Source organism: Schistosoma mansoni, chromosome 1 (genome assembly GCF_000237925.1).
Source record: "Schistosoma mansoni strain Puerto Rico chromosome 1, complete genome".
Lineage (NCBI taxonomy): Eukaryota > Metazoa > Platyhelminthes > Trematoda > Strigeidida > Schistosomatidae > Schistosoma > Schistosoma mansoni.
In genome coordinates this window covers 35,213,338-35,225,043 of record NC_031495.1, presented here as the reverse complement: position 1 = coordinate 35,225,043, position 11,706 = coordinate 35,213,338, and the positions used below count along the sequence as shown (strand labels likewise).

General features: G+C 34.5%; 1 protein-coding gene across 1 annotated transcript in view; it reads left to right on the top strand.

Moving 5' to 3' along the window:
- Nucleotides 1-3,613: 3,613 nt before the first annotated feature.
- The window catches only part of Smp_196990 (hypothetical protein), a gene marked incomplete at both ends in the record, with an annotated part of 16,208 nt that continues 8,115 nt past the window's right edge, over nucleotides 3,614-11,706 (top strand). The window contains one exon of the mRNA XM_018794208.1: nucleotides 3,614-4,343. Coding sequence (XP_018648644.1) covers nucleotides 3,614-4,343 — 730 coding nt within the window. The remainder of the gene's footprint in view (nucleotides 4,344-11,706) is intronic.

Genomic DNA, 11,706 nt, shown 5'->3' with positions numbered 1-11,706 from the left:
TAAATTCAAATAGATACATACGCACTTATAATAATAATAATTTCCTTTATAATGATACGGATATCTGAATGTGTGTATGGGCATAATTTGATAAAAAGGAAAGAATAACACTAGCTTTAATCACCGACCCGAATATCTATTACTGCTATTATAATCTAAATAATCATTATTATTATTATTACTATGATGATTAAATGAGAAGAAACCTGAAAAAGAGAGATTATATAAAAATCGATTGTTTTTTGTAAAGCTAAATAGATAGCCCCCCAAATAGATAAATTAAAAAAATAATATACAAGCGATAACTACAAAAATAACAACTGCTCTATTTATGCCATTACAACACATGAAAATCATTTATTGTCTTTATTAACATTGGGATATCAGAATAAAATCTAAAAAAAAAACAAAATAGATTTGAAGAATAAATGAAAATTTCAATTTTAGCATAAGTTTATTTCCTATTGAACCGGAAAAAAAAATTATCGTTTTTTTTCTCTCGGTTGACTGCTAAATCATTAACTCTAATCAATGTTATTAGAATGATTATTATTTTAAGATAATCACGTCAATATTATTTTTGGATAATAAATCTAAATCAATGATATGTATATAATATGGTGGGGGGGGGTAGAAATAAGTGGACGAAGCTAAATAAAACTCACATGGATTTGAAAATGATTAATTTAGTACATTCAGTTCAGGACTGTAGACTTACATATATATAGACTGTTGCAGTGCCGTGCTTCGTTAATAGTTCACCCTGATAACCGTTATGGTACAAGTCTTAACGGTGCATAATATCAGAAGGCAAAGGGAAGCGGCAACTACACTTTCTATTGATAATCGATGCAGACCAGAAGGTTATAAGCACATGAGCAAATGTTAGCGAGCGAAACATAAATGATATGCATTGGAGATGGCGAGGAAGCCAACTCGAGAGCGAAAAAAAAATAATGCGTATTGCAGATGGCGGGGAAGCCAACTCATTTTAAGCAAGCGTTAATCAGTATTTATGGCAGACAAAAATAAATGGCAGACAAAAATAAATGACAGACATATGATGAATGAGATACGAAGTGTGCATACACATACGCTCATATAAATAAGTAGTCAAGGTTAATAAGCGAATAATTAACAAGATCAAAATATGACTCATAATATATGGGTGAATTGGCTTGGCCAGTAGCTAGAATAAAGTATATGGGCTTAACATGTCAAGCGATACTACAAGACACATGTATGCATAAGTATATATATATATTTTTTTTTTCTGTATGGTGTCCACCAGTAAAACCCAGGAAATGCTCTTCATCCTAAGACTAAGTAGGTAAATATATCTGTAACTACAGGTACACTTCATGGAGAAGCTCTGAAAGATGTGGAATCTTTCATGTACTTAGACAGCATCATCGATGAACAAGGAGGATTGGATGCAGATGTAAAGGAGAAAATTGACAATACAAGACCTCATTCCTACAATTGAAAAGCATATGGAACTCAAAACAACTCTCAACCAGTATCAAAGTGTGAATCTCAAGAAACATCAAGACAGTTCTACTGTACGGAGCTAAAACTTTAAGAACTACCACAACCATCATCAAATATGTACAAGTATTGATAAACAATTAATTGCACAAGATACTAAATGTCCGTTGACTGGATACTACCAGCAACAGCCTGCTGCACGAGAGAACAAATTGAATTCCAGCTGAGGCAGTTAGGAAAATACGTTGGAAGTGGATAGGATATACATTTCGGAAATCACCAAACTTTATGATGAAGCAAGCGCTAACTTAAAATCCTGAAAGGAAACAAAAAAGAAGAAAGATAAAGAACACACTGAGTCGTGAATTGGAAGCAAACATCAAAATAATGAATAGCAACTGGAAAGAACTGAGAAAGATTGTCTAGTACAGGGTTGGATGGGGAGTTCTGGTTGGCGACTTATGCTCCTTCATGAAGGTTAACAGGAGTAAGATGTAAGTACAGGCAGTTCCAAGGTATCAGCTTAAGAATTTCGTATTCCAACAAACATTGATCAAATTCAATCTTAAATTTCTGCAGAAAGGAAATAGAAACTATTGAAACATTTGATGCGTATCAATTAATTTACAAAAGATTTAAATAATACATATATTTCATACAATTTTATCTGTATACATTTGAAAATAATTATTGGGCATAAATAATTAACAACTACCGATTTTCAGTACATCATATTCATTTCATTGTAAACTAATTATACCCCAGTGAATAGAAAGTTTAAAAAGTACAATGAAAATTAATTAAAAGGACTAGAAATTAATGATTTCAGTGAAATAGCCTATATTTGTTTAAGGATTTTTCAGTTATTATCAGCTTCCTGGGACATGTATATATTTGAATACTGAAATTTTTTGTAAAACTTTATCAGATTCTTTTGTAAAGCAAATTTTGCCTAGGCTTATATAAACATGAACCAGTGCAGATTTAAGAAAACGCAATAGTATTTTACAGGTGAATATTATTGTCAAAAGCAGGATGTGAGAAAATCCAATAATTTGTTAAATAAGAAACACAATAGCAGTAGAAATAGAGTTTTATATTAAGGTAAACGAATAGAGATTACTAATGATCAGGATTGAAAGTAATGAAGAGACTGATCAATTGCAGTCCTAAACATCAGTGGGAAGATTCAAACAACCAATACAAAAACTACATTGCCATATGTGAATGTCTTTAATATATTATACTTTTGGATATAGCTGTATGTCCGTCAGGTATACTTAGACTGAATATGCAATATGCAGTATTTGACCTGGACCATCTTTCGTTTAGAGATCTACAGAGAATTGGGAATCGATAGGCAGGCATTTTCAGTTTAGGGCCTCTATACAGTGCGCATTCATGGACCTTTATACTTTGTAACAGTTAAAGAATTAGTGGTTGGTGTCTTTGATCTAAGTGATAAAGTAAAACAATAATCACTCAATGGCAACGTTGATATCCATCTCACAATACTTTGTAAGAATGGACTTGCATCGCGTAAAAATATAAAGTTGAAATAGGCTAACTTTTGGACGGTGTAAATAGGTCAATTGTGGGATTCACTTACCTGGTACAAGTAAGTACACCATTGGACACAATTTGCTCTAATTTGATGTATATTGATATTATCCAACTGCAGAAACTGAAAAAACATATGACTGAGTTTAGTGTTGTCCATGAACTAGAAGGGCTTTAACCATTAGGTCACCATTGAGTTCACTGGATTCACGGCGATAAGCCATTCCAGTACTATTTAAATTCTTTTGTTCTTAAATTGACTATATGGATAATAATAAATTTCGGTGTTATACATCAATAGATTTAATAACTTAAAATTTATTTTGATTTTTAGTTAATTGCTACTGATCCTGATGAAGGTCTGCGAGGAAAGGTAACATATAATTTACTAAGTGGTAATGAAGGTGGACAATTTGAACTGGACTCAGAGAGTGGATGGCTATATTTAGCTCAACCATTAATAACATATTCTTCGACAGTTGAATCCAATGATGATACTACTCATAGTCATAATAATAATGGTCAGCAGTCTAACGCTAAAAGGTGGCATTCTATCACAACTTCAATGTTTCGTTTATATATACAAGCAACTGATCATGGTGTACCACCAAAAACTTCATCATCTGTTTTGGATATTTTTGTTCAAAAACCATTTGTCTCTTCATCCTTGTTAAATGGACCACAAAAATCTCGATTAAAAATTTATGACCAAAAAAGCAATACAGCTAATAATCAAAATAATAACAATAATAACAATAATGGAATGAATGATTATGAAACAGAAGAGACATTGAAATTATCATCACATTCTATAAACAATGACGTATCAAATTTATGGAGTTCTCAGTTGCATCAATCTCACAGAGGTCTACTACTTTCTTCTGATTTATTAATATTAATTGCTATGGTAATAGCTACACTAGCCGCACTCGTTTTAATCTTCATTCTGTTTGTAATAGTTCGATGTCGTAGCGCAAAAACTCAACAAACAATAAGAGCAACTGAGTCCCCATATTCTTTTAATGATTCCCATCATAATCGAATACAAAATCAACAATCGCAACTTTCTTCTACTTCTTCTACACATTGTAATAAAAAATGGCCCATTAATTTTGGTACATCAAACGATTTAAGAAAAAATAAATTAAAGAAAATACTTCCTGAATCACATTTCAGTTTATCACAATGTTTACGTTCCCCTCAACATGATTGTACATTACCTTGTCATAAAAGTCAGACACTAAAATCAGGTTGTCTCAGTGGAGCAAGATACCCTTTGGAACAAGTGAATCAAGGTAAACTGTTTTTATCTCTCATCTAAATTTAAACTTTCCTAGATAAGTGATTGATAGATTAAAATGATCAGTATAATTAACTTTTGGTTGATTGGTAAAAGCTTTTTGATAAATTTTTTAACCGTATACTTATCGAACATTTCAGTGCTGTTTACACCGAGAAAACTAGCCATTAAGTTCAGAAAAAGATTTCATCGATTAACACTACTTTTTATCCTAGTTTTATTACGAAACAGTTTAAGCATCTGTGCTATATTATTCAATCGCAACACAACATGTTTTGTGATAGCAAAGAAATTAGAAGAATATCTGGAATGTATCATTTATTACCCATGAAAAGTAACTAAACACTGTAACAGACTGTTTTTTTTTGCAAATTACCCAGGATTATATTAGCAAATTTGAAAGTTCACTCAATGAATAATGTAACATGACAGCAACTACTGGTTTAACGCTAGGTTTCTACACAGAGAACAGATGCTTTAAGACTTATAAACGTTGTATCAAACTAAGTATTCGTTTACAAGCTTACGTTACAAGGTGAGAGTATATGTTTGTAGCTTTTGAAATTTGTATATGAATAAAAATTTCCGAAGAGCAATAAATCTATGTAGTTTACAAATTATCATTTCATTATTTACTAAATACAAACATAGCTCGTCATTCCGTGGAACTTTAGTTACGCATTACTCATGATGCGATTATTATTAATTCTGTTAAAGTGAACTTTCAAATAGCAGATCGGCTAATTATTGCGTATTATCCATACTATTAAGCTAATAGTGCCAAACCGATAATCAATTTTACAAATGATTGTCAAACCTTCATTTAACAGTGTTCCCCTTATGAAACAGTGAGATTCTCAGTGGTTATATAATTTTCCCATATACAACTGAAGTCAATGCTATCCATTTTATTGCACTACTTCTTTTCGTACGTAATTAGTGAATACATAGTTTTTAACACCCTGACCATAGTTTTTGTTCAGGGGTTTATCTAACACATAACTCAACTGATCGCAAATGATTTTTCATTCCTGTTCCAAAATCCATTTATCAGCTCTTTATACTTGCGAAATTAATGTCAAAACACTATCTTTTTAACTATTGTTGTATTATCTCTCATCTGTATTACAATATATTACATTCTACTTAGTAAATAAAATAGTACAATTACTCTATTCATCTTTATATTTGAAGTATTCCAGCTGATTATTCATTACAATTACTATGGCCATTTCTGAATTTAAGATCTGTTAAGTGTTTCACTTTTACACTGTCCAGATTAATTCTTGTTTATGTGCTGAAATTGATTCTCATTTTTAACAATCATTTTGGACATGTTGGATATTATTTTATTAAACTAAGAATCAGAAATTGATTCCTTTTGGCATTTATGTATTTTTTTACCGTTGAGTCGGTTATTTTATATGACATTTCTTTAAGTAATAAACCATTAATGAATTCTTTGAAAATATCAAAGCTTTCTTGAATTACATATTGGGTAGAGCTCAACATTAAAGACTTAGCTATTTTTCAATGTGCTTATAATATACGTGATTCTTGTAGATTATTTTGATCAACAAACTTGACCTGATGGTCAGTGAATAACATTCAATATGATTTTACTATTTCATCTGATTAGTTTATTAGAATTATTTATAGATACTATATACAGGCTTCCATCTTACACCAATCATAATCATTCACTCAGTATTGTTTGTTTGAATCTTCCCATTGATGTTCTAGGACTGCAACTGGTCAGTCTCTAATTGGTATATGTGCATACTGTGCGTATTGCCTCCATATAGCCTTGATTCACAAGCATGATAAGCAAAGATGGATAGTGGCTAGAAGTGGAACCCAGGACGCGCGTTTCGTCCCGTTTGGGACTCGTCAGCTGAATGTACCTGCATCTCAGAGTTGATGTTCACTCTGGGACTCGAAACCAGTACCGTTCGCTTCAAACGCCATCGCGTCCTGGATTTCACTGCAAGCCACTATCCATCTTTGCTTACCATGCTTGTGAATTTAGGCTATATCGAGTTAATACGCGCAGTATGCACATATACCAATTAGAGACTGACCAGTTGCAGTCCTAGAACATTAATGGGAAGATTCAAACAAACAATACTAAGTGAATTTAAACTTCACCCCATTGCACAAGCAAGTGGCTATCAGGACTCAGTGGCCGAGTGGATAACCCGATGGCGTTTGAAGCGAAAGGTACTGGGCTTGAGTCCCACAGTGAACATTAAGTCTGAGATGCAGGTACATCCAGATGACGAGTCCCAAATAGGACGAAACGCGCGTCCTGGATTTCACTTCTAGCCACTATCCATCTTTGCTTACCAATTATAATCATGTTTAAAATCGATTGTAAAACAACTGAAGAATAAAATCATCAAAACTATGGAAATTTATCACAGTTACTTTGGAATTTTCACTAAAAATGTCATTTTATTACGTCTAAATCCTTGAATAAACGTTTGAATAAATACCAGATGATGGGAATCATACAGATTTAAACAAATAAAATGACAAGATAAGATATAAAACACAAATAATTTTATGAATACATTAAGTTCAGTTGACAATCACAATCAACTCGAAATAATACCGTTGTCTTATATTTATAAAAATAAATTGTTCAGTGTATAGACAAGTACACTGGAAAATGTATCTTGATAGTTTATGTATAGCAGAAGGTAGTTGTTGTTATTGGTGGATAGGTTTTTAGGTTTAGGTGACCAGGAATTTCGTAACAAATAAAAATTGATTTGTTTTCAGTACATCAATCTATTTAAACCTCTGAGTTAGTTAAGTCCTACCAGCTATACATAAACTTAGAAATATTACACTGAAATATAAAAAACAAGCAATTTTTGACTACATTAACTACATTTTAATCATTTTATGAAGAATAGACCTGTTTTATTGAGTTCGAACTTTTTAATTTCTTCGGTTAAGGTGTGAAACACTAGGCAGGAGGAGTGCGTTCACTACAGAGTTATTGAATATACAGTAAAGCCATGATCATATTAAAAATGTTTTACCATTAAATTAAGTTCTATCTACGAGCTTGTTAATCCTAATTTCTACCATTCATTTGAGGAATCTGTTAAAATGATGTTTTAATTAAGCTATTAATGGAACCAATCAACTACTAAAAATTGGTGGGTTTCAGAATGTTTATTTATTTACAATAAATCTAAATCTAAAAATAATTTCCAAAATGATCCTAATTAAAAAATTGTTTTTACCGTAAACTGAAATTAAGTTACAAAACACTTTTATCTAGTTATAAATGTATTTCAGGAATGCCTGCTGTTAAACAGAAATAAACAAAAGTGAAATATATATTCAGTGTATCTTGGTTTCCTCATTTATCCTAGTCTATTATAAAACCTTACTACAAATTGATTAGATCTTCATTTTGTTTTGATGATAATATCAAATAGTTTAAACAAACCAAAGACTAAATTTAAATAGGAATAATATATTTGTAAAATCTCAGCGAATGAATTTGAAGTAAATTCAACGTTTCGCCTGGGAATCTGGTACAAGTTTTTTCATGTCTTACATCAACTTGGCGCTCAAATACTGTGAAACTATTCGCTCTAATTTAGACGAGAATTCTTATGTAAAGATTACATTTGTACAATTTTTCTATTTTTTCCATTTTCATTAAACTTATCATTCATTAGACGAATCACTTGAATAGAAAACCCTTGAATGTTTCAACATATTAACGCATAATTAAATTCTCAATAACTTGTTTGCATATAACAAAATAATTTGAATTATCTTTAAGTGAACATTTCAATTTGTATGTTAATCATTTACTTTTATCTATAAAATGAAACAACAACAAGAAAATTTAATTTCCCCTGTTTTCAACAATGATAATATCCATATTAATTAATTTAAACAAATGAACAATATACTGATTAATAATGATTTATATCTACTCTTATTACTTGGTAACATCGATAATCAATATTATCGTCCTACTATTATTATTATTATCATCATCATCGTCAAAATTATCACTCTTAAAAACTAATTTAACTTGTATCATTTCAAACAAAAAAGTATCAAGGACAATTATCAATGGATTGTTTAAAAAAAGTTGAAAACATTTTTTTTCGATAAAATTAAAATTCATTTAAATTCAAAGTTATCAAATAAATAACAAATGAAACCTACTATTAACCGATATATCAGTCAGCTACAACGTAGGACCAGGCACATATATGCATCGGTCCAAGTTGCCATACCTCGTTAGCACAACAAGATCAACACCGGATTTATAGTAGTTAATTTTTAGTGGTGGTAGTATATAAAGAAAGGTTGTATATAAGGATATAGTACAGGAAGGAAGAGAGATATGAAGCAATTTTAATCTCAAGGTTTAAGGGAAGATAAAGAGTGTATACACCTACGCCATTGTGATCGATTCTGAGCCATGTCACACAGAGTCTCCAACCATTGGTTACGATAGTCACGCGGACCCCAACCAGGTAGTCTGCATCTGCCAACATGGCTCAGACTAGAAGTTAGTGACTTCAAGCACTGATGCCATGTTTTGGTTTGGCCGCCCCTAACTCTCTTCCAACCGTCCCCAATACTAGTCATCATAGCGCGTCGTGGTAATCGGTGTTCAGGCATACGTAACACATGGCCCAACCATCTCAGTCGATGAAGATTCATCACCTCATCAACTGATTTACCATCGTTCCCTAATACCCTGCGTCTAACCTCACTATTACTTACCCGGTTATCCCAGCAGATGCGAGCAATATTTCTAAGGCATCTGTGGTCAAATACTAGTAACCTACGAGTATCTTCTACTCTTAATGGCCATGTTTCACAGCCGTAAAGTAGAACAGAACGAACTGATGCGCAGTATACTCGTCCCTTAATTGATAGACGGATATCTCGTCTACGCCATAGGTGACGTAAGTTGGCAAAAGCCAAACGAGCTTTTTGAATCCGTGCTGAGATTTCGTCAGACACCAACCCATTAGGGCTGATCAGACTTCCAAGATAAGTGAAGTTGTCGACGCGTTCGACTACTTCACTCCCTATCCTTAGTTCGGGTGTTGACGCAGGCCAGTCCTGGAGTAACAATTTACATTTAGATGGGGAGAAACGCATCCCAAACATCCTGGCATTATTACTGAGTTCCAACAGAAGACTCTGCATTTTGCCAGCGTCTTCACCAAACAGGACTATGTCATCTGCGTATTCTAAGTCGCTTAGTGGTCCCCCTGGTAGAAGATCAATTCCTGTAAATTCAGTCGAAGAGAGTGTTATTTGCAGCAACAGGTCTATAATGAAGTTAAACAAAAACGGGGATAGTGGACAGCCTTGACGGACACCACTTGAGGTTGTAAAATCATATGACAGTTCGCCATAAGCTCTTACTCGACTAATAGTGTTCGAGTAAAGAGCCTTGACAAGGTTTATGTACTTCTCAGGTACACCTTTCAATGACAGACACTGCCACAGAACCTCTCGGTCTACAGAGTCAAATGCTGCTTTCAAGTCAAGAAAAACTATCATTGTCGGACGCCGATAAGCGTGTCTGTGCTCTAAAACTTGACGAATGGTGAATATGTGGTCGATACAGCCACGACCAGGTCTGAAGCCAGCCTGATTTTCTCGTGTTTGCAGTTCACGAGTCTTAGTTAGGCGCCCGATAATTATTGAGGCTAGTATTTTAGATGCTATGTTAGTCAGACTGATCCCTCTATGGTTATCGCAGGATGATTTTGACCCCTTCTTATATATTGGGACAATCAGTGATTGTGACCAGTCGGATGGGATTACATCCGTCTCCCAGATTTTAGCCAGAATATTAGTCAACCTAATCGCTAAAATTGGACCACCATATTTAAAGACCTCTGGAGCCAATCCATCAGGACCAGCTGCTTTTCCTCGTTTCAGATTACTTATAGCCTTTTGAACTTCAAGTAGGGTCGGGGGGCCTACTTCAATGTTCCATTCAGACTGTTTGGGAATAGTGGGTAGTTGTGTAGTAGCTGAAGGCCAGCTAAACTGCTCCTTAAAGTGTTCCGCCCATCGTTCTAAACGTTTAGGTTGAGAGCAGATAAGGGTTCCGTCTTTTTCGGAGATTGTCTCACTTACACTTGACTTCTTAATTCCGGTTTCTTTTATTAGTCTGAATAGTTGCCTGGTGTTGCCTACAGCCGCTGCCTTTTCCATCTCTTTTGCTTTCGTTGCCCACCACTGCTCACGATCGTTCCTTAGACTTTTAGTTAACCTAGATCTAATTTGTTTACGCTCTTCGTCGTGTTCAGAGCCTGATGGGATGAGTTTACGCGAATCCATCAGTGAAATAGACTTAGAGGAAATCCACTGGTTTTTTGGAGCCCTATGGTTTAAATGACTAATAGATGTGACTGCTGTTTCCACAGCTGTTCGTGTGTCTTTCCAAGCAGCATCTGGGTCAGTCTCGTTTACAGAACTGCCTAGATGTGAACTCAGTTGTTTCTGGAATTCGCATTTGGCTTTTTCGTCCTCCAGTTCAATCCTAATGGGTCTTCTTAGTGTAATTTTCCTGCGTCCATTGAGGCGCAGACAAATGTGTGCTCGTATTAAAGCGTGATCAGAGTCTAAACAAGTATTCCAATACGAGCGACAATCTTCTATTGAGCCTCTCCAACGATGACTGATGACAATATGGTCTATTTGAGTCCATCGTTGGTTTGGTGCAGGTGGTCGCCATGTTAGACGATGTCTCTCCTTATGTTTAAAATTAGTGCTTGCTAAAAATAAACTATTGTCTGAGCATAGTTGCAACAGACGATCACCATTATCGGTTCGTTGAGCTGGAATACTAAAACACCCACCTAAATGTCTTTCTGTTTGATTTAAGCTGCCTACCTGGGCATTAAAGTCAACCGCTACGACTACTATGTCTGAGCGCTTAGCTTTCTGAAGAAGCTCAGAGAGTTTTCTGTAAAAGTCATCTTTCACTTCATCATGGCTGCAGTCAGTGGGAGCGTAGGCAGAAACGACGAAAAGGCAACGACGTGTGTTCCTATCCTTCCGAGTTCTTACGGAGCCATTTAGCCGGACAGCACACAGGCGACTGTTAACGGGGATCCATTCTAGTAGTGCCTGTTCTGCCCTTGTACTTAGTGCTATGCCTACACCTGCAAGTCCACGAGAACTAGCCAACGGGTCGCCAGATACACGGAGAGTGTACTTCGTTGGCTGTCCATTTTGGCGAGGTGAGGTCAAGTGAATGACCACACTGGGATCCTGTATGCGTGTATCGAAGACACAGCATACATCAATGGTACGAGATTCTAGAGTTTTAGCTAAGGAGGCCT